Source organism: Mytilus galloprovincialis, chromosome 12, assembly GCF_965363235.1.
Source record: "Mytilus galloprovincialis chromosome 12, xbMytGall1.hap1.1, whole genome shotgun sequence".
NCBI lineage: Eukaryota > Metazoa > Mollusca > Bivalvia > Mytilida > Mytilidae > Mytilus > Mytilus galloprovincialis.
This window is the reverse complement of record NC_134849.1, coordinates 14,241,701-14,266,845: the sequence shown is the minus strand read 5'-3', so window position 1 is coordinate 14,266,845 and position 25,145 is coordinate 14,241,701. Positions and strand designations below refer to the sequence as shown.

Sequence of the window (25,145 nt, the reverse complement as noted above, 5' to 3'; positions counted from 1 at the left end):
TACGTTTTTGGGATGCTGTCAAAAGATTTCAAGACGCACTTGACATAAAATTGGCCATGCATACGTTTTCTATAGTTTTAATATGATTTGTCCAAAAGATGTCAAACACACTGAACAAATATAATCGGAAAGCTCAGGTGGGATTTTTTTTAATTTTCTTTTATTGTCTAAAGGAAATGCACCACGAAATAACTATGGTCTCGGACCAGTAGAGTTCCGACAAATAATCAACACAACATATTCAAATTATTCTTACTTAATACGCATCGTATAAGGTAGGTAGTATTCAGAATTCAAAAGACTAGTAAATACAATGGAATTTTAACGAAGTTAGATGAAACATATTGAAAACATGAATGATCATATTTCCATTTCGTATACTATAATTTAATACGCCAGACGCGCGCTCCGTCTACTTAAGACTCATCAGTCACGCTCAGATTAAGATATGTTTCATCGACAAATAATATTCTATACATCTCGTAAGAGGTACATGTTATAATATGAATTCAAATAACATTTTATTGTTGTTTTCCATTCGTTTGATGTGTTTGAGCTTTTGATTTTCATTGCTTAGGTAAATCTAAAATCACAACAATACTGATCTCTGAGGAAAATTCAAACAAGGAAGTTCTTATGAAAGTGCAAAACCAAAATCTCCAACACATAAAACGAATGAATAACAACATGAAAAACTGTGTTATATTCCTGACTTTCCGTTTGAAATTTCATCTCATTTCGGTATTCTAGTTATTTACTAAAATTTATTTCTCTTTAAAGAGGCTAGATTTATTTTCTATTTTATGACTACAACTTTACAATTCAAATTGATGAAGCTGACAAAACATTACTTTGCAGTTTTTGTTATTTGTTAAAGGTGAAAATACCATGAAGTGATCTTTGTGCATAAGACTTAAGAAATAAGAGCAAAGTCGCCTGTCATCTTCACATCTAGTTTAACATAATTATCATGTAGCCGATGAAATACACATTAGGGTTTTCTATTGAAAACAAAAAGGAGTAATAACTCAGTTTCCGTTTTGTATAGATTATCTGACAAGGTAGAACTTGGCAGATATGAAATTTTCAATGCTTATGAAACTGATTTGTACATTTTATTCCTATGCTATGATTTTACTGCTCTGTTATAGAATACGGCAGGGTAACAGAAAAACAATAGTAAACAAAACACTGTAGATATCTTAAGTCTGAGCAAATAAAACACAACCAAAAACTTTGGGTGATCCCAGGTGTTCCGAAAGGTTTCTCAGATCCTGCTCCAAACGTAGCGCCCATGCTAGTACTAGCCCGGTCATCAGCCTTATTCGGTAGATCACATTCGGGAAAAAAACGGACGGAATTGTATTGACGATATTTGGAACATATCAAAAGAAAACGCCTTTTTTAGTTTAAATATGTTGGAAAAAGTGTCTTTTTTAGTTTTTGTCACTTCAACAATGTTTAAGTGATTTTGATTTTCAAGTACATAATTTCTTGTCAATTCTTGAGCAAAACAAAGTAAATACTAAATTATATTTAAACATGTTAAAATAAAAGGAGTAATTTAAATTGCAAAACGTCGATCCAGACATATGTAACGTTGTGTTTCCGTTGTGTCGTTCGTTTTCTCTTATTTTTGAGTGTGAATTCACATTACTATAAGACGTGTCACGGTACTTAACTATCCCAAATTCATGTATTTGGTTTTGATGTTATATTTGTTATTCTCATAGGATTTTGTCTAATGCTTAGTCTGTTTCTGTATGTGTTACGTTTTAATGTTGTATCGTTGTTCTCCTCTTATATTTAATGCGTTTCCCTTAGTTTTAGTTTGCCATGTTTGTTACCCCGATTTTGTTTTTTGTCCATTGACTTATGAGTTTTGAACAGCGGTATAATACTGTTGCCTTTATGTATGACATGAAAAAATCTGTAATGTTAATGTTAAGTCTAATTAGATCCTGGTCGTATAAAAATGAATATTGGAACAGAAATAGAAAAAAATCTTTTTAACTGCCCCCTCTATGATATACATTTTCTTATGTTACTCTTTAAGTGATATGCTTTTTCTTTTTCTCTCAATTAATGATAATTTGAATAGTGACGTTAAACTGATCACAGTATACATAGGCGGTGTTTTATCCGAATAAGTTAGTGAATAACAATCGTTCAACACATCTTAGTTTTTTTTTTTTTTTGTCTTGTAAAAGTGTTTACGTCAAGTTGTGACAGCTCGTACGTTGGTGAACTATATAACTACAATGTTGATAGTAGCTTGACTATTCACTACTACAACATTACTAACCAGTATTGCGTTGGTGCGAAACAAGAGCAAAATGAATACACCATCAGTCTTAATACTTTGCACGTTGTTGTAGCTAATCACTCAGTTGAAGGTGAGAATTCTGATTATCATTATTTTTCTGCAACAATTGTTATTATAATTCAATGGCAATATCAATACTATACAAAACCATGTAAATGATGAAGTTTAAAACTCAACTCCGTTAACAGGTCTGTTACAAAGCAGTGTCCGTACTAAACTCTTGTAGGAAAATTTGACAAATGACATGAAATGTGTAAAAAATACATAACAAAATTGTCAGAGTAAAATTTCATCTTGTGGCCTCGTTTGGACGTACATATTTCTACGCATTTTTCTTCTGTGAATTTCAAATGCATTGGTTTGAGAGTTTACCTATGATAAATTAACAAAAATACTCAAAGGAAAATTCAAAACGTTTCATAATAAAATGTCAAAATTAAATGACCAAACAAATGAAACGAAAGGACAACAGTTGTCATATTCCTGACTTGGTGTACAGTCATTTTCATATGTAGAAAATGGTGGATTGAACCTGGTTTTATAGGCTCAACCTCAGTCTAGTATGCCAGTCGCATCAAATCCGATTATATTTACAATGATGCGTGAAGAAAACATAAATATAGGTGAAATTGTCAAAATTATATAGTGTCATTTTCAAAAAATACTTCATTGCAGTCTTGGTTTTCACAACCTGAAAATTGAATGGTTTGCATCGTTTACATTCATGTGTTCGATTATTTATCATAGTAGATATTTCTTTATTTCTGTTCGAATTTATAATTAATGTAATTTGGTTGATTTACTCCTTCAGAATCATAATCAGTACAATTTGCAAACAATAACATACCTTTAATTAACTATTTTTAGTCATTAAGACGCTGTTTGATAGACTTACATAGATATGTATTATGGCTATTTTGTTTGTTCACACATCGTTGTCAATATAATGTAATTTAATTCGACTACAGTGAGAGGTTTAGCTAGCTTTTAAACTAGGTTTAATCCACTTTTTTACATCAAAATATCGGTATCAAGTCAGGCATATGACAGTTATTTTCTATTCGCTTGATGTGTTTGAGCTTTTGATTTTCCATTTGAATAGGGGCTTCCCGTTTTGAATTTTCCTCGGAATTCAGTATTTTTGTGACTTTACTTTTCATTATTTTGAGTCAGTATTTCGCTGCCTAATTGATGTGTATCGCTTTTTTTCTCTTTGTCATTTGCTTTATCGTTTAATATATTGCATTTATAAAACGGCATTGAAATTGACAAATAATTGATTTAACGATTATTTGAAAGAATATCCAGTGTAGCAGTCCTGTGTAGTTTATACTTATATTTCTGAAATCTTAAAAAAAATTTTAGAAAAATATTAGAGATTGTCTTAATGATTGTGATTATTTCTTAGCCGTATTTATCACGTTTTTGAAGTTTGAGGTCATCAATCCTCTTCAATTTTATAAAAATATAAAATAAAAATATGTTTTAACCTGTTACCTATTGATGGCTATTATTCGTTTGTTTCTCTGTCCTTTATTTTCTCCCATTTATCTGTTTATTTATTGTAACCATGTCGTGTAATGTTGTCATTTTAATGTTATAGTTAACACTGCCATTGAAGCGGGAGGTTTGGCATGCAACAAAACGAAGTTCAACCCACTATTTTGTCATAAAATGCCCTGTACCAAATCAGGAAAATGGCCATTGTTACATTATAGTTCGTTATGTGTGTGTTTCGTTTCGGTGTGTGTCTCGGTTGTGTCGTAGTTCTCTTATATTTGATACGTTTCCCTAAGTTTTAGTTTGTAACCCGGATTTGTTTTTTTTTTCTATATCGATTTATGAATTTTGAACATACTATATACTTTGTATACTACGGTTGCCTTTAATTATACTTGTTTGTCTTTCTAACTATTTTGATACTAGTGTCACTAACAAGTCATATGTAGACAAAACGCGTATCAAATTATAAGCCTGGTACCTTTGATAACTAATTATGTTTATCAACATCTTTCAGGAAAATAAATGGTTTCATCATTCAAAATCCTGCTCTCGTGGAAGTCATTCTGGGACAGGTATGTAATAAAACTTTGTGAAAATATTACTGTCATCTTTATTGCTTCAGAAAATAGCGGTAATCCTTAATCGATGTCTTGGTTTTGTATATTTCGCTAAACTTTTATAAATATCTAATATACACGGTCATAAACAAGACATAAAGGAATAGGTCCGGTAAAGGCCCATTTTGGCCTCAAATTTCTGGTTCATCTAACGAAAGATTTTTAACACTTTTTAAACACTTAAATGTCTATTTCAATTGATTCAATTCGTTTATGTGAATTAGTCATCAAGTTTTAAAATGAAAAATCTATCAAACATGCCAAAAAACGTCATTTTTCATTTGGTTTTTGTAAAAAATGAAAGTGGCCGCATCCGTGTTCATCCTCAACCTTTATATATGTTATTTATTATCATCAAATACAACTTACATTTCAATATTATGAATGAACACGAATGCGGCCACTTTCATTTAAAACGGAAATCGTCTAAAATTTAACTAAAATGCTTAAATTGTGAAGATTTCAGGTATTTAGCATGACTTAATGATGCTTTTTTTGACCGTGTATATTAGATATTTATAAAAGTTTAGCGAAATATACAAAAACAAGACATCAATTAAGGATTACCGCTATTTGCTGAAGCAATAACGATGACAGTACCCCATATATGTGCATTGTATTGTCAAAAACAGCCCATATTTATGTAGCAGAAGCATTCTACTTTCCAGCAAATAGCTAAAAGATAACATTTTCACAATTTTGTAAAACTGCTTTATTTTGGGGCCAAAAAGGGGTCTTACTGAACCTACTCATTTACTTTTTGTAATCGAGTTGTAATTTTATATATAGCTATCTAGGGTACACTTGTTATATACACGACCTAGGGAAATATAATAAACTAACAAGCACGGGATATCACATTCAATCTCCTTTCCTTTTTATAAACTATATATTAAAGATGTCTTGCAAATATATATATAGATCCTTTATTCTTGAAGACAATGCAACGGAACTATTTTAAAGTATTCGTAACTAGTTTGACAAAAGTGTAAACCTACTAATGATATTTTTACCTATTATGTCTGTTTCTTTTGTACGCACATCGTAATCAATATAATGGACTTTTATTGAACTGTCATGCAAGTGAGAGTAAGCTATAAATCCACCATTTTCTACAGAACACATCGCTTGTATCAATTCAGGAATGTAATAGTTGTTTTCCATTCGTTTGATGTGTTTTAGCCTTTGATGATGGACTTTTCGTTTTAAATTTTTCTTGGACATGTTAGAGTTTACATTTTGTTTACATGGTTTTTAAAAGCCTTGCAAAATAAAATCTAATTTCTACACCTGTACATGTATACGTAAACTTGAGTGATGTAGATTTGTATCCGGCTTAGCTCAGATTTCCGGGTGCGGGAAGCTGGAATATTAAAAAAAAATATTATTTGTACGTTTTGAAAAATAAATGCGTGCGGGTGGGTTCGCCGAACAAGGAATTAAATTGGTGTGGCCTTATTATAAGTCTAAACAATCATGGATTTTATAACCGGTTTACTGGCGAATCACATATGTTTCCAATTTAACATTTTCCAATTTAACATTTTCCAATTTAACATTTTCCCATTTAACATTTTCCCATTTAACATTTTCCAATTTAACATTTTCGATACAATTAAATATTTTCTAATCGTACACATTTAACATTGTATATTAGTACAAAGGTTGTAAAATAATTTCTCATTAATCTCTCGTCTATAATTTATATGTTCCATGACATGTTTATGTTTTGAAAAAGAAAAATTAGAAATTAACAAATTGCTTACAAAACTGAAGTTTAAATACTGTATGTGCATCAAATTTAGTCAAAATAAGATTGACATCTTTGCACCCTGTACATTTGGCGTTATGATTATCATAATGAAGGTATGGGGATAAAAACGTATTCATACATCATCGTGTTTGAATGTGTTTTATGTCCTCCCAAAAATGAATTATTAGAAAATATATGGTTTTGAGTATAGTTAACCGGCTTTATTTATACATGTTTCATTTATATATCAGGTAGGAACAGTGTTACAGAATTACAAACTTAAAAATTCATGTTTGCTTGACCTTTATAAATGGTGGATTTCGTCTATGCAATCAACAAATTTAAACTTGGGTGTTTTGTTTTTTTTTTTTTGCTAAACAGGGGAAACTAATTGTGCACATAATGTACTGCTGATTCGAGTTTATTTAAAAGTGATGTGTGTCGAAGTACGCACAGTACAAATTAAGATTAAAGTGTACATTTTTTTACAAAGTAAGATTAATCTCAAGAATTAATTTTATCTTAACATCGTACACATTGAAACATTGTTGACATTATTAGATTAAAAATACGCATGGCAAAGAAAAATGCACCAAAGAGACAAGAACCTGATCAAATAGAGGAAACAGCTGAATACCACGAATTGGTCTTCAACACAGCACGAAAATCACACACAAGAAGTCGGGCTTCAGTTGGTCCCTGAACGTATGATTACAAGTTCAGTGAAAATTGACGTCATACCTAACTCCGAAATATACAAATGAAATAAAATTAAAAATTATACAAGACTTACAAATATTAGAAGTTCCTGACTTTAGACAGGCGAAAAATTGCGGCAGGGTTAAACATGTTCTGTGAGATTAACCTCTCGCCTATACCTCTAGCGAATGTCGATAACATACACCAAACATTACACACAGCAAAGCTCAGTTAAAAGATGTCGATGTCCGGTTCATAAATTAACAAAGAACTACTATCAGTTACTGACAGGCCTGCTCCAGACCTCAATTAAACTGATTGAAAAAATATTCCTTTCCAAAGGAATATCAAGTGAAATTCCTCTAGTTTGGATTTAATATTATATATTCATATACTTTTGTGGTTTCTACATGTTGTTAATTGTATGTCATATAAGATTGGATGTGAAATACCTGAACATATATGATGTTTTTATGGTAAAAATGTCCTTACTTTGTTTGGACAAAGACACATCGCACGAATCAACCAATTCGTGATAGTGTCCGTAAAATGGACGGAGTGTCATTTTTAATCTGTCCGTCTCATAATTTTATTGGAACAGTTTTTGCATTAAGAGCACACTCCTGTATAAAAAGGTCCCAGACTAAACAGGCGTATTTTAGTGATGGTTTGACTAACGATTTAAATGCTTGTCCCTTAATCGAGTTGGAGCTGGTATTAAGATTTTATCAGAGAAAACCAAGTGTTCTGCTAACCTTGTTACTGATGTTGTTTATGTAGCACTGTCAGTTTAGGTTTGATCGAATTGTCACGCAAAGGTCATGTAGGTATTTTGCCTTGTCAATATGTAAAGTGCTGTTGTATACGAATACGTATTTATTTCAGCTGATGGACGAAACTTACGCTTGTCAGGATTAAATGTCGATTTCCATGTCTGTTAAGTATTCTTAGTGTTGTAGGATTATTCGCTTCCTCTGTAAGATTTTATTACCAGATAAGAAATTATGTCGTCTACAAATAGGCGTATGGTGGAATTAATGTCAATTCGACGTCAAATAAAAATTGACTAGGACGAATGACAGATCCTTTAGGAACTCTGATCCTGACCTCAAGGTACATAACCTGAAGTATCACCCTCTAAGATGACTGTTTGGATATGACATGATACATGAAAGAAGCGCTGCATACATGCATTTGTTTTACCATGTATCACATAGCCATTTGTGCATGTGTATGCATGTGTTTTTTGTAAAGGTTATTTGCAAATATAGTTCGAAACAACATTACATGATACGTACATTTAGGGTTACCTTTTACATTGAAGAAATGTTTATCCTTGTCGTGGTTTCCATCCGCCATAAAATTTTCTGAAGAAAAATAACCCTCTGAATTTCAGATGAACGAAATATATATATAACTGGAAATAGATCCTATTCATGATTCATTGCATTGTGGCACTGTCTACAATAACCCTAAAAAAATAACAACAAGAAATACTAATAGTATAACTGTTACTTTCAAAACTAATTGCCGAAATATATTCCCGAAAAAGGGCACTATTTCATTCCGAATTTGACAAATTATTATAAAATCATTGTTTAGATATAATCTTTACATTTGCAAATTGGGTGTATAGTGATCAAGAAAAAGGCGCTTTCTTTCGACTTTAATGGATCGGCATACCTGCAGACTAAAAACTAATAATTTGCAAAGCCAATACCATAAGCTAACTTTTAAGCCCGGTCGTAGACATTTTATTCGGTGCAGTTTTTCATAAAATGGAAAGAAAAAAGACACTTGATTTTTTTCTCGAATTTCAAGATGGGGAAAAAAATTGTGAATTTTGTTACTTTTTTTTTTTTGGTCTTTTGACATATGATTTTGCAATTTTTACAGAGTTCAATTGTGTATTCATAATATTAAACTAGAATTACTTATTTCTTTTCTAAATTTTTTCCATTTTCACTCAGTCTAGCGAAAGCACATTCTGTATTATTTTAACTAAGTGGTTACAACATTTGTAAATTAAGATTACATTGATAATTTCATAATTTTCCGAATTAAAATGTTTTAAACTTCCTAATGTAAAGTTCGAAGCCATTCCAAGTCAGCATTTCTTATAAATTAACTTCAATGAGGATTTTTATTTTTGCATAATAGTTCAATGAATATGATATCAACCTCCTCGTTATTCTGATGCTCATTAAAAATTGTAGTAATGTTTTTAAACTTCCTGTCGACAAACTGTGAAAAGTCCTGGCAATAACAGAATGCATACTTGCTTTAAACATAAACCTGTTAACCCCATTTCATCTTGTTTTGGCATTACAATTACACCATGAGTTTGGCTCTAAAAAAATTATTGAAAATCCAAACTATCATGGTTTTTGTGCATCCTATTCTGAAGTACCTAGATATCGGATTAGTTTAGCTAATTTGGAAATAGACAGAATCCAAGACATGTCTTATGTACCTATTGGTATTGCTGTACAGGTGGTCTTATTATACAGACATGAGCAGAAGATATTGACTTAAATGCTGTAACAATCCATTGTAAAAATACATTTCAGTCCATGTCTAGAGTTGTATTTCAGTATCAAAACGAATCATCAAACGCCCACATGAGTTCCATAAAGGTTAAATGCAGACTAGAAAGATCTTTGACGTTGAATGTTCGAATACCAATCTTATGGCGTGTTTACCTTTCGACAAGCCTACCGAACATTATGGACCACCTCGTTATTCTAATGCTTATGGGAAGATTGTGTCTTGTTTCATCGAAAACCGAGATATATCTGTCCTGTTTTTGGTATTTCTGTAACTTCTTTCGAGAGAAAACTGAGATTCGATTCCCTCTTCTGCAGAAAGCACTGAACAAATTGTTCCATTTGGGACCGGTTCTTACAAAAGACTAAATCTGAAATTTCGTCTGTAGTCTATGCTCCAGTTATATATGCCAAGCATCGACATGACAATAGTATTAACAACTATGAAATAAAATTGAGAATGGAAATGGGGAATGTGCCAAAGAAACAACAACCCGACCATTGAGCAGACAATAGCAGAAGGTCACCAACAGGTCTTCAATGCAACGAGAAATTCCCGCACCCGGAGGTGTCCTTCAGCTGGCCCCTAAACAAATATATACTAGTTCAGTGATGATGAACACCATACTAAACAATGTTAAGATATGTCAAAACGCGCTGGTCAACAATAAATTGTATGCTTTTGTCCAAATGTAAAATGGTCTATTCCAGACGTGTTCGAGGATGAACTTTGGTATATGAAGCTAGCTCTCATTGCTCTTTTGCTTAATTCAAAAGCATTCAATTTGGTGTTAAGACGAAAACCGTTAATTAATATTGAACCAAATGTATGTCACAATTCATTTGCTGAAACACCTAAAAGTGCTGAAGGTGTTGCACAGTGTTTTGACTGCTTTTAAAGAACATATGTTGCCATTGTTTGAAGAATTCAGAATACACTCTTGTAAACTATCACCAACCTTCGCATTTTTGGATATGTTTCTTCGTGCAGTTGAGATATTGTTACAAAACATTAGGGCTGAACGAAATGGGTTGTGGCCTTTACATTTTAAAATGGTAGCTGCAATGTTGCGATGCTTTTTCATTACCAATCGGACGAACTATGCTAGGTGGACACCAGCCTACTTGGTGGATATGTTGAATCTGTCTGAAACGGTAAAATCAGTCTTTATGTCAGGTGAGTTTTCAAACATGGAGCCTTAAATAGTATCTAGAGTGATATGGCTACAGAGAAAACTAGTATGTATTAAAGATTCTAAAGGTTGTAGAGGCATCATAGGACTGACAAGGAAAATAACGCTGTACTTCGATAGATGCCAACGACAATGACACAAGACAAGAAGAATGTCTCTGATTTTATAGGGTATATGCATTCAAATATGACCGATCCATTTAACGTTGCCGATCATTCTTAGCCATTGATAAATACTAGTATTTCTACAGAAATAAAAGCCTCAATAAATGTTTATGATGCTCTTCATAAATGTTTTGAACGTGGCAACCAGATGGTAAAATCTTCTGAGGAAGGCTGCTCTAATGAGTCTGAAACCTATGTCTTCTACAGTTATATGTCGAGGTCTCCTCTCAATACTTTCGATGATACGACCAAGACCTCAAAACGCAAGTGTAAATCAGGTGACTTTGTTAAGGCACATATAAACCCAGTAAAAATAGTGTGTCGTGCTAGAGTTCTTGCTAATGCTCGTGAGCATGAGACTGTAGTCAGGATATTTAGATATCCTATTCGTCCCATACCTTTTTTGGAAGTGAATTTATCGTCTCATTGTATGATCCGAAGGGAAAGTTCAGGTACTTTGATGATGAGCTAAACCAGCGAAGGGTGGAGTTTGCCGCCACAAAGGATGCCAGTCTTGTGAAAATTCCTTTATGTGAAAACAAGTTTTTAAAGACATCCAACGTGCAATGCTTCAAACGCAAGTTTAGATAAACTCTCATATTGCTAAACCAGTTATCATACTTTCCAAAGACTCTGGTTGGTAAGAGGGTAAAAACAGTTTGTTCACGATTTTCTTTGACCCATGTCTGTAGATTTCCTTCAAAAACTTGTTTTACGTATACGGACAAGGAAAAAAACTTGCAATTACAACTGTGTATGCAACCAACAGAAATCCGCGTATACCAATATTTGGGCATGAGAAGGGTCTGATGGTTGTAGAAATTATTTAACTACCAAGCAATATTAGAAGAAGACGACGATGAAAACGATGACTGATGCCATGTTTTCGAAAGTTGTCATGTCCTTTGTTTGTTAAAATACCCCATACAAACACTCTTTATAAGGGATCCATGTGTGGTTTTGTTAGGCTAAGGCACATAAAACCTAAAAAGTTCAAAGAGTTAGAATATACGCTGAAACTTTAGTCCATCAATAAACTCATTTGATTTAATTGTCTTGTGAAATATTTGTGACTGTCAATAAATATACATCAAAGCAAAACCAAATTGACTTCGATTCTTTTTATAAACGCCGTAAAATCAGAAATATATCTTTAGAAGTACATGCAATGCAAAAAAAACAAATGAATTGAGATTCGGTTGTTCCATCTTCTATTTTGTTGCTATTCTGAATTCCCATTAAAATGTGCATTTGGTGGTTTCATTATTTTCAAATTAAGTTGCAAATGAAGTGTCACAGTTTTTTTTTTTCATTATAAATTTCTTGTTGAGTAACAATTCAGAAATTTTTTGGTGACTTTTTATAACCTCTTGTGAAATAAATTGACAATAGTGAAACACTCTAACCTTTGACCTTATTTTTTTTTAAATTGCACCATATTTCATTTCTACGACCAAGCGAAAATTTAAGAATAAACATTTCTCTTTCCAAAAAATCATAATTTAGCCTGCAGGTAGGGTGGTCCATTAAAGTTAAAATTGTTGGCTTGGTCACTCCACTAGTAGCAGATGGTTAGTTTGTACTGTCTCCGTGTTATTGCTCATAATACGTCGGTTAAATATTTCGAAACATGTATACAAATAAAAAAATATTTCATTAAAATAGCAAACAAATATTCAAACATTTATACATACTAAGAATTATTATAGCTTTGTGTATGCACATCCAGTACAATGTATGTAGGCTTATTTGACATTGAATCATATTTGTGATTGTACCACTACAGACCGTCGGGAACAATAGACCAATGGATTAGTACATATGGACGCCAATACAACACACTAAGGGAGCTACCATTTGATTTGTATACATACTGGGTGTGGCTAGGATGACAAATGTTGTCCTGAGTTTATTGTTTAGTTGAAATCTCTTTCCTGCTTTTTTTATTTTTGCCCTTTATTCGGTACTGCCGTTTTTTCTGATGAAAACAGCTCCCTCCTCTACTTGGAAATCCCCTTTACGGTAGTTGTCTGTAATCTAAATGTGTCGGAGTAAATAAAATCGACAACAGATTTATTTTGTCCTACCCTATTGCAAGCAAAATCAGTAAAATAAATGACGATCCAGCTCGCGAGTCTTCCCTGATCTATTCACTTTATCATTGGATCGGGTAAATTATTTAATTGTATGTGAGAATAATTTCTAGTATATGAGGGTGTGAAAAACACATAACAGTTTATGGGGTGTTTCGGATGATCAGGTTCATTATTCATTTTTATGCCCCATTTATGGGCGTTATGTTTTCTGGTCTGTGCGTCTGTTCGTTCGTCCGACTGTCCGTCCGTCCGTCCGTTCCTCAGGTTAAAGTTTTTGGTCGAGGTAGTTTTTTATGAAATTGAAGTCCAATCAACTTAAAACTTAGTATACATATTCTCTATGATATGATCTTTCCAATTTTAATGACAAATAAGAGTTTTGACCTCAATGTCATGGTCCACTGAACATAGAAAATGAAAGTGCAAGTTTCAGGTTAAAGTTTTTGGTCAAGTTAGTTTTTGATGAAGTTGAAGTCCAATCAACTTGAAACTTAGTACACATGTTCCCTATGATATGATCTTTCTAATTTTAATGCAAAATTAGAGTTTTACCACATTTCACGGTCCACTGAACATAGAAAATGATAGTGCGGATGGGTCATCCGTGTACTAGGGACACATTCTTGTTTTCAATTGTAATATATTCAGTGAGTCGGTTTGTAGTTTATACTTTGTCTAAATTTATCTGGATTTACCAGAGGTCTCACATAATTATCCGTTACTGTTATTTTTGGAAAGAACTTAACGTGAATCGTCAAAATCAGTCGATTTTTTTATCGTCATACAGAAAATGTACATTTTATCGTCACGAACCAAAAATTACCGTTAACGTCATTTGACAATATTATTTTACCGTTTTTCGTCATGAAGTGACCCCCCATCACAATCCTCATGATATCAACGAGCCTCTCATAGGGTTTCTGATTATGTGATTACTTTGCCATTTTAATTGTGATTATTTGAATACAAGACCAAACATTTGCGATTATGTGACTACTTGGACAGCCTCATTACAATCCATATCAATGGATTGCAATTTCACTAAGATAAAACAGTATTTTTCATCTAACTATAAAATATCAGTGTAAATGCTGTTTTATCCTTTGAATCAAATAAATTATAATTACAAATATTTTATTTTTTAAATGAGGACTCCTGGGGAGGATTATATGCATATATCAAATATGATATTTATAACATATAATATGTGACTACTTAGACACCCCCATTACGATCCTCATCAAAGGGTTGCAATTTCTCAAAGATAAAATGTCCATGGATCAGTAGTTTTCATCTTTCTATTAGATATTCAGTAGTATGCTACTTTATCCTATTGAATCAAATTAATCATAAACATGCACGATGTTTAGTGTATTATATACATTGTACCTGATTTATCCCATTGAATCAAATTAATTATAAACGATATTTTATTTGTCTGAATTAGGTAGAGGGAGGGCGCATATATCAAATATTATCGTTTACAACCTACAATATTTTTACCAAACAATAATATAATAAACCTAAATATTTTGATAGACCTATTATTCACACAGTCCTCTTTGTGTCTGACAGAGACAACAAATCCACACCATTATATTTATTAGATTTTAAAAAACGTACATATCTTATAATAAATGAGAAATATATAAACGGGGTTACGATTTTGGAATGATGTACATTTATGGCTCGTTGTGTGATTTTCAATTGGGAATGTGTTTTGTTTTTTTATCTAAGCTGCACATCTGTATCCTATATCCCATACTGCTGGATTACTACCCTCTTCCTAATATACTATGTGTAATTTTGTCGTCTACTACTGATTTGAAAATATTTTTAATGAAGATTAAGAACTATTAATTTTAGTTGCTACACTTTGTGGTTGTGTAATTTTAGTTCAATCTGCGTTTATGCTAGACTGTCCTTTTATGTCACAATTCAGTATTTGTTAAATATTATATGTCTTGTGTTGTTTTGTGTGTACGCTTTGTATACGATATGCTTGTTAGTAAGTCGGTTTAAAAGCAGCTCGTTCAAAAAACGTATGCAAACTTGCCGATTTAAAAATTAAACTTATTTGATTTAATTTGACTGAAGTTGAATTTTAAGTTTGAACTAGTTAAGTCAAAACATATGTACGTATGTATAGTGGATTGGGTAACAAATTATTACAACTTATACTAATTCCTTTCCACTTTTCGGGTGCGAGCCCTGCTTTGTAGCGGCATTAACCTGCTCTTTTTCGAAATCTACAAGGGTGTCTTTAACGTACATGAGATATGACCCTCTCTTAACACGGGGCAGCCATTATCCGTCCCTTTCCGACGGTCTATCGTCGTTTCTCAAAACCAAATTCGTAAATGGTGTCAAGGAAGAGCCGAAAATTCAGTCCCTGAAATATTCACCCCGGAACGGCCGGGGATCGAACCAGAAATCTTTGTGTTCGTAGTCCGACGCATTAACCACTACACCACGGCTCTCTAAATAGATTGAACCAGATTGAAGAAATGACAGCTCAGCCTCACAGACTGATTAACAAATTCTAGTTAGAAATCAATGTCATTTTTAGTTGTATACTAAATAATTAGAGACCATACATACACGTATTTATGTCTCTGATATATAAATCATAAACATAACGTGTTTTTTTTTATACAAATATACGGTACTATATATATTGGATTCATACGAGTTAACAGTATATCAGTACTTTGATTTATCAATCAGCTCGAATAAAACCTTAAATATACGTAAATTTGTTTTGTCTTCATACCGGCTAGAATATGCATGTAATATTTGCCACTGTACTTTATCATCATGTTTAAATTTTTCTATACCTGAGGTGTTCGCGTGACACGTATTGATTTTTAAAAGCAGATCCTTGATAGCTTGACTGAGTTATTTTCCATTAATGTCATTAATTAATGAAGCCTATCACGGAAAAATTTGTTTACAAATAATGTATATTACGTATCCGGGTTGTTCGTCAACATGGAAAAACCAAAACATTGGAAAAAACGTTCATTTATTGCGATATTACAACAAACATAGTCAAGGGTATGTACTTACATTGTTAAACAGTTTAATTTAGGGGGGGGGGATTCTCTTCCCACACTTTTTTTTAATTGAGCTATGCATGGGTAATTTGAATATGTTGAATTTCTGTACACTTCTGCTTAGATTTTAGTTTTCAATTGAAAATGCAGTTGTAATTATTTGAATAAAAGTTTGTAGTATTTATGAATCGGAACTTCAATGATACTATTAAGATCTATTAATATATTTAAGTTCGATTCATGCTTACTATGTGCTTATCTGGTCAGTGTAACATTTTATAAATGATATGTTTTACTACTTTCTGATTGCCTTGATACATGTATTTACAAAAAGAACTATTTTAGAACGTTGATAATAACTCTAACGAAATATCAAAGCTTTCTTAAGTAAACTTTCATCCTTTAGACATGTTAGAATTATTGTTATTAAAAGGTCTTAGATCTGAGGACAGGGGTCATATTTTAACATGGATATTGAATATTGTAATATTACAAATTTATCGCTTATGTTTTTGTGATTATTGGATTAACTTTCGTATATTTTTTTATACTTTTTTTTATTTCGTTGTTTTTGTTTGTTTAAATTTGTAATGCCACAAACATTGTAAATAAACTTATCATAGATACCAGGACTAAATTTTGTATATTCGCCAGACTCGCGTTTCGTCTACAAAAGACTCATCAGTGACGCTCGAATCCAAAAAAGTTAAAAAAGCCAAATAAAGTACGAAGGTGAAGAGCATTGAGGACCAAAATTCCTAAAAGTTTTGCCAAATCCAGCTAAGGTAATCTATGCCTGAGGTAGAAAAGCCTTAGTATTTCAAAAATTCAAAATTTTGTAAACAGTTTATTTATAAATATAACCATATCCATGATAATTCATGTCAGCACAAAAAGTGCTGACTACTGGGCTGGTGATACCCTCGGGGAAATAAATCTCCACCAGCAGTGGCATCGACCCAGTGGTTGTAAATAAACTCATCATAGATACCAGGGCTAAATTTTGTATATACGCCAGACGCGCGTTTCGTCTACAAAAGACTCATCAGTGACGCTCGAATCCAAAAAAGTTAAAAAGGCCAAATAAAGTACGAAGTTGAAGAGCATTGAGGACCAAAATTCCTAAAAATTTTGTTAAATGTTTAATCACAAGTAGTAAAATTATAATTATTATATGTAAGTTTTTATCTACAAACTAAATTCAATTGGCGTACATGAAATACATGTCTATCATGCTGCAGGGGCGGATCCAGACATTTTCAAAAGGGGGATCCCAACACATGATAAAAGGGGGTCTATCTATATGTCCCTATTCAAATGCATTGATCAGCCAAAAAAAGGGGGAACTAACCCCCGAACACACACCCCCCCCCCCCCACTTTTTTCCCCTGGATCCGCTAATGTGCTGACCCATGCTACTAGATGACTCGTGAATTTTTTCCTCCCAATAGATATAGAACTGTTAAGGGATGACTTAAAATGCACAAAGCATTATAAGTATATAGCACAGCACGTTTCTTGCATAAATAGTGTGGAGAAAAAAATTCAAGACATATAGTAAAAATAATTAGTGAGTACCCTTTTATCGTGTCTATGCTGTCACATGTACATGTTTAACCAGCAAATTTGTTGACCTTAGTCACATTATACTTGTAAATAGTGCAATTTAATAACTTGTTGGATACCAAAATCACAGCATAAAAAAACTTTATCGCTGCATCAAAGGTTACCGTAGTAGTTATATCAAAACAGCCTTCTTAAATGATAAAATGTGTCTATCATGTTACTGTGGTTACTGTAGTTACAGTAACAGGATAGACATTATTTGACTCAAACATCTTTAAACGTTTATAATTACATATGATTTGTAACATGATGGAATAGTTATGTATTTGAACTAATTTAAAGGTAACGTTTTTATCTCCTCATTTCAGCAAATACGTTCCACATGTTCCAGTTCCAAATTGTATTAATCAATTAATTATGAGCTCTTTTATTTGGGAATAAAACATCCTCTTTTAAACGCTTTGTCGATTACCACTGTGCCTGAAGTGAAATATTTATAAATAGATATCCGAACGCGGACGAGATAGAAAGCCTTATTTAGAACATTGTCTAGTCTAGAAGAAAGCCGGGAAGGAAATATAAGTTGAGTTAAAAGTGAATTTAATACTTAAGATTTGCATCATATGCGGCTTGCACATTCAATGCACGGAACTGCTCACGACAAACAAATGCTGGCCCCTCGTCATCCTTTGGAGATATGTTGATAGTGGGTCTTCCCATGGATAGAAACATGCAAGCGCCTGTGTATGAAACACTTTCTTAATCTTCCTTATTTTTTTTGTAATTCTTGAACAGGCAAATTCATCCAATGCCACTCCTCTTGACTTTGGAAGTGCTAAGGGATTTATTGCATTTACTGGCACTTGTCGCCCTATTAACGCCATGTAAGTCCGCCAGGAAGTTCTTATCAAATAGGAACCACATCCCCTTTTCGTAACTTGGTCTAGCCATAGTCCCCCAGCCAAGTACACAATAATATAGCAGAAGTAAGTTATGCCAGGATTTACCAATTATTCATGATCATTAATTACGACGGCTTTGTGAAACGGCTGTAAAACCTAAGATTTATTAACGATGGTTGTCACTATGGATCTAATGACACGTAGACTTCCGAAGGCTTTGTAAAACGGTGGCCAGGTGTTATGAACAAAAGGTTTCCTTTACGAATTAAAACGTTTAGAATGATGCGAAAATCGGAATATTGTCGATTAAATTTATAAGCTGGATTTTTTCAATCGACTCATAAATTTAGTCGATTTGGCGTTCACACGGTCCGATTCCAGTCAAAACGTCGAATGGAAATAGCGTACGTTTCGATTTCCAAACGACGTTTCGACTTGACATTCGACTTCAGATTTTAGTGTTCACACGATACGATTTTAGTCGAAAACAGGTGCACAGGTAAAAATCGAATGAAAATCGAATGGAAAATCGTATCGTGTGAATGCACCTTTAGATGCATGATTTTTTATTAGTTGTGAGTGGCTTTGAACTAGTTGTCATTAACTGCAAGTACTCTCAGGTCTGTACTAAGTGTATTTTTGCTGTACGGATGTACAAGTATCCGGCCACGTTCACTTGTATTTGTAGTATTTTTATTTTTATCCATCTAAAGCGTTTAAGCCTTTGTTCAACTGATTTGTATAGTTCATTCTTATGTTGCACTGTTATACCACTGTTCCAGGTAAGGGGAAGGTTGGGATCCCGCTAACATGTTTAACCCCGCCTCATTCTGTATGTTTTTACCTGTCTCAATTGAGGAGGCTGTAATTTCAGTGGTTGTCGTTTGTTTATGTGTTACATATTTGTTTTTCGTTCTTATTTTGTACATAAATAAGGCCGTTAGTTTTCTCGTTTAAATTGTTTACCATTTAATTTGTCATTTCGGGCCTTTAATAGCTGACTATGCGGTATGGGCTTTGTTCATTGTTAAAGGCCGTACGGTGACCTTTAGTTGTTAATTTCTGTGTCATGTGGTCTGTTGTGGAGAGTTGTCTCATTGGCAATCATACCACATCTTCACTTTGTATTCTATCAAAATTTGCCTTTTTGGAACATAGGATAACATAGGAATGATTTGATTTTTGGTATGCAGTTTTATATGTTGAGATGTAGTGAATAAGCAATTTTTACATCTCCCGTTAAACAACTTCCTGTTTTCGATAGTTTGAAATTGTACAACATTCATCGTTCAATGAAATTTTTCGTCAAAGTTTTCTTGGCTTTATGGAAAGGATATAACTGAATATTTGATCTGCATCTAAATAATGTTAATTTGTTACTAGTAACCATTTTTTTTACATCTGTCAGGCAATCATTCCTCAGCTTTACTTGGGAAAACTTTTAGGAATTTTTGGTCAATGTTCTTCAACTTCGTACTTTATTTGGTTTTTAACATTTTTGATTCGAGCGTTCCTGCCGAGTCTTTTGTAGACGAAACGCGCGTCTGGCGTGAATTAAAAATGTTCAATCCTGGTATCTATGACGAGTTTATTCATATTTGCCAATAGTTTGAAATTTTACAACACTTTTTGTACGAGGAAATAATTCGGCAAAGTTTTCTTGACTGCATGCTATTGAAGTGAATGACTTTAAAGTCTCGGTCACACCTTAACGGATAGCCCGAATGGATGCCTAACGGATAACTTTTTTTCAGTCCGTTCATGTCCGTTAGACGTCCGTTCTTATCCGTTAGACGTCCGTCCATATCCGTTTTATGTCCGTTAAGCGTACGTTTTATCCGTCGACGTCCGTTCTGTCCGGTGGAAAATTTTGAGCATGATCAAAACTTTGAACGGACGTCCAACGGATGAAGTGTCCGTTGGACGTCCGGTAGGGGTCCGTTTTGTACGGTACTCGTCCGTTTCGTTTCCGTTTTGTATCGTTTCTTGTCCGTTATACATCCGTTGGAGGTCTGGTAGACAAATTCACCAACGGACTTCTACCGGACGTTTAACGGATTAAACGGATGTTGAACGAATGTGAAACGGACTTCTACCAGACGTATAACGGTTGAAACGGATCTGAAACGGATAAATGCCAATTGAAAATTTCGCGTCAGGAATGTCAATTTTTGGTATGTCAGATTTCTTGAAGTTCGTGATTTTTTATTTTTCATAATCGATCTTAGAGTAAGGGCACGTCTTCACTATCAATCAGCTCTTATTCAGGCCAGACACTGCCCTTTGGCTGCATTTTGAAGAACAAACCAAAACCAGTTACACAGAAACATTTTGAATATTTATGAGATTTACATGTATTATTATTGTCGCCTTAAATTTTTCCGTATATCTTGTTCATCCGTTTTATCCGGTACGCTCCCGTTAGGTGTCCGTTTTATGCGGTACTCGTTCGTTGGATGTACGTTCGACATCCGTTCTGTTCGGTACGTTTCTGTTTCTCGTACGTTGCATATCCGGTGTGTGTCCGTTATGCATTCGTTACGCGTCCGTTTTATTTGGTCAATACATCAACGGACTCCCAACGAATAACAATTTTGTCAACGGACAACTTTTATTTTCATCCGTTAGGCGTCCGTTCGTGCTATCCGTTAGGTGTGACCGTGGCTTAACATTTAGTCTGGGAATGATAAGTTATGCTCCGATATACATGTTACATCAATCAATGCAATTGTAATGCTCGTCCTTAAAAGAGGGACGAAAGATACCAAAGGGACAGTCAAACTCATTAATCTAAAACAAACTGACAACGCCATGGCGTGAAATATTTGTCACTTGACGTTAATCAACCAACAATCAATCAATTGTAATGCAAGGTCATGTTTTTTCTCTGATTTTTAATGATATTTTTACACTTATTAATAATCAATTGTAATTACTGGATGTTGATATATTAGGCTTAGACGCTGGATTTTTTATTTATTGTTATTGGCTATGAACTAGTTTTCAGGTATCTAGGAGTACTCTTATGTTGTATGTTGTGTCTTTTGTACTCATGTTAGCGTTTTAATGTGCGTTTATTCGTTAAGTTAAGTCCATAAAACTCATGTGTATAGTTTGTTTGTTTGTCATACCGTTACACCACTGTCCCAGGTTAGGGGGAGGGTTTGTCACCAGCAAGCATGCTTAACCCGACACATTCTGTATGGACCTGTCCCAAGTTAGGATCCTGTAGTTCAGGGGTTGTTGTTTGTTGTTGTATATTATATTTGATCTTCCTTCTAATGAGTTGTACATAAATCAGACAGTTAGTTTTCTCGCTTGAATCATGGCTTCATATTTGTATTTTGGGGACTTTTATAGATTGCTATAGTTATTGCATTAAATGCATTGAGATCAGACATTTACATACATGTAGGTATCACAGAGAATACTAAATAGGTCACCCAAAGTTAGATATGTTTTTTTTTTATAAAAAAAAACCAAATTGAATTGAATGTTTTATTACTATTTTCAGATACATTAGTTAGCTACATACATGTATATACATGATGAAAATATATGGTTTATACATTACCAAACAATTGACTTTATTGGTGTGCATAAATAGTGTAAGCCATGCAGTAAATGTTGATGGAGGGAGATTTTCACAGGTTCTAACAGACATCGCTAATAATGCTTTAGGAGTTAATAAAATACAGGTATGTTGATTAATCTTTTGTATTGTTTACTGGGTGGATTGAGTTAGGTGCAGATGTGTGCATGATATATCCATATTTTAATAATCTTTGAGAAAGGAAATAGGGAATATGTCAGAGAGACAACAACCCGACCAAAGAGCAGATACCAGCCGAAGGCCACCAATGGGTCTTCAAAGCAGCGTGAAAATCCAACACCCACCAAGATGCGGGCCTCAGCTTTCCCCTTAACAAAAATGTGTACTTGTTCAGTGAAAATGCACGTCAAACCAAACTCCAAAACATATGATTCAATTAAAATTATTAAACATATAAGACTACTAAAGGCCAGAAACTTCTGACTTGGGACATGAGCAAAAATGCGGCGGGGTTAAACTTATTTATTGTAACATCTCAACCTTCCCCCTATCTATATACATTCTCTAATTTTGGTCACTTCCATCAAATAAAGTATGCAATGTATTTGGTCAAGACTGGGAATATGTAAATACTCAACCCTTGCAATGATATTATAGTACATCTTTTTTCTTTACTTAGTCGGAAGTTTGGCATTATATTCTTGAAAAATATAATTTTGAATTCTTTGATTTGAATACTATGAGACCAGTGTTCTTTGCATATAAATTTCAGAAATATGTTCAAAAAGAAGGTAGCCCGAGCAGATTTTCTCAGACCCTTAGCATTACAATGACGACTCATAAGAATGACTGTTGCATAACCCTGACCGAAAAATATGCCTTGTGGCAAGCATTTACAGCAAACTAGCTACAAACTTGCCGCAAACTAGCTGTAAAACCTACCGCAACCAATCTACCATGCAAATAAAGTTTAGCTTGCAGCAAACTAAAAACTTGCCGCAATTGTTTGCTGAAAGCTTGCGGCAATTGTTTCCTGCAAATTTGTGGCAAACTTGCAGGAACTACATATATGCCATGTGTGTTACCCTGTATTAGAGAGAAAAAACTAGGAGTCCGAAAATTGGATAAAAAATTCTAAATGTCACCTAAGTACATCCCTAAATTGTGTACAGGTTTGTTTTGTTTTTTTTAACTCCCATTATTTATTAATTATTTTCAGGAACATTATAACAGTTTACATTACACGAACTCTTTATTGGATGGAGAAGGACTGGTAACAGAGGTAATCTTCAGTGTTTAAGAAATCATTCAATGATTAAAGGATGTTCGCTTCTCTTGTATTTTTAATGTTTTCTAGGTATTCGGAATCCTCTGGTTTTATCGATGTAGTGCAATTAAAAAAACTTCCCCGCTACTGTTCTTTTCATATTTAAATGACAGATAGTTTTAAAAGCCATATTTGAAAATCCTATAAAATCCTTGTTTTTTCATATTTTGTTTAAAGAAAACGGGTGCCAATGTTATATTAAGAAAGAAAAGTTTCCATTAAAATGTTCAATGGCTTATATATATATCTCGAAAACAAACACACGGACCCTTACTTTTTTCTGCTTTTTTAGTTCCTTCTTTTATATAAAATCAATTCAAAACACTCTTTTAAACATCTTGTTATTTTGAAAAACAGTATCGAACATCCTTAAATACTGTCAACAATCTAATTTTTTAGTGTGAGCAATTTATTTTCCGCGACATTCACCTAAAGAATAATAACATGGACATAGTCATGTAAAACTGATTTCTTAGAATTACATCAGGAAAATCATAAAATAATGAAACATATTTCTGCGAAGAATCGAGAAAGCGTGAAAACATCCCTGAAAATAAGTTGGGTTACAGAATTAAACAAGATTTTTTAATATCAACACACACACAAAAATACACACAAATGTAGGTGTTTAGGAACAGATTTGATTTAAAGGCTTACCATTTATATCATTTTATCATGTTTTAAGTAAAAACTATAAACGATCCTCTTCAACTAAAGATATTGCTTTCTTAAGAAACCATACTATCATGATTATACTTCATTATAATTATACAAAATTTCAAAGTGATGTTAAGTGCAACTAAGTGGTTTATATTTTGCAGATCTCAGCTTCCTTAAGTACCAAGTTTGATGGACCGATTCAAGCTTTGATGAGAATTAAGCAAGCCGTTGAAGAGGACATAGACAGATTTCCAAGCTATACATCAATGCCTCAATGTTGTCATGCAACGGGACTTACTAACAGTAGTCAATTTAGAACAAAGGTTTGTGTGATATGGATGAAATATTGGGACTTTATTTGGGATTTACACTTATCTAGACTCGGGAATTAATGATAATTTTTTGGGGATCGGGAAAAGAAACTCAGTGTTTTTATTTTTTCTGGAATTCAGGATGAAACGCTTTCCTACTTTTATTTAGAAACAGAGAAGGGAACATCCTTAATTTCAAATGTAAAGAAAAAAACAGAACGGGAGTTCTAATCTGCTGAATTCCCGTCCCTATATATCTATGGATCTAACAATGATTTAATCAATTTTTTTTTTTATATTCTAATGACAGGTTAACATGAACCAAGCTTGTGTTACAATCTCATCCTTTTCCCCACCAGAACGGACATTTCCGACAACTAAAATACAAGATGTGATGAAAGATAACCACAATCGTAATCCGAACCTAAAATGGCAGTACTTTGGGAAGGAAGATGGAATATATTTAAACTATCCATCTTTAAAACTAAATGATTGCTCCAATTACGATCCACGATTCAGGTAATTATGTTTAGATATCATTATGTTAAGATATGGGTCTTGAATCAATGAGACAGCTACATTTTGTACCCAACAAAAAATTGAAAATAAGACGTACGTTAGTATATGGTTTTCTCGTGTACACACTAAAGATTACATTCTTTAAAGCATAAAAAGAAAATAGCTCCTCTTGTTTAGGTCTATTGCCACCAATTCAAAATCCTCTGTTTTTTAGCTCACCTGGCCCAATAAGGCCAATTGAGCTTTTCTCATCACTTGGCGTCCGTCGTCGCTGTAGTCCTTTAACTTTTACAAAAATCTTCTTCTCTTAAATTTCTAAGCCAAATAAACCCAAACTTGTTCTAAATCATCCAT

At 33.4% G+C, this 25,145-nt stretch overlaps 1 protein-coding gene across 2 annotated transcripts in view; it reads left to right on the top strand.

Moving 5' to 3' along the window:
• Positions 1–15,834: 15,834 nt before the first annotated feature.
• Positions 15,835–25,145, top strand: part of LOC143053585 (VWFA and cache domain-containing protein 1-like) — a 47,768-nt gene continuing 38,457 nt past the window's right edge. For both annotated transcript variants that reach the window (XM_076226381.1, XM_076226380.1), the window contains exons 1-5: positions 15,835–15,954; positions 21,936–22,119; positions 23,194–23,256; positions 24,123–24,284; positions 24,583–24,791. In XM_076226381.1, the coding sequence (XP_076082496.1) occupies positions 21,967–22,119; positions 23,194–23,256; positions 24,123–24,284; positions 24,583–24,791 (587 nt within the window). In that variant the 5' untranslated portion in view covers positions 15,835–15,954; positions 21,936–21,966. The remainder of the gene's footprint in view (positions 15,955–21,935; positions 22,120–23,193; positions 23,257–24,122; positions 24,285–24,582; positions 24,792–25,145) is intronic.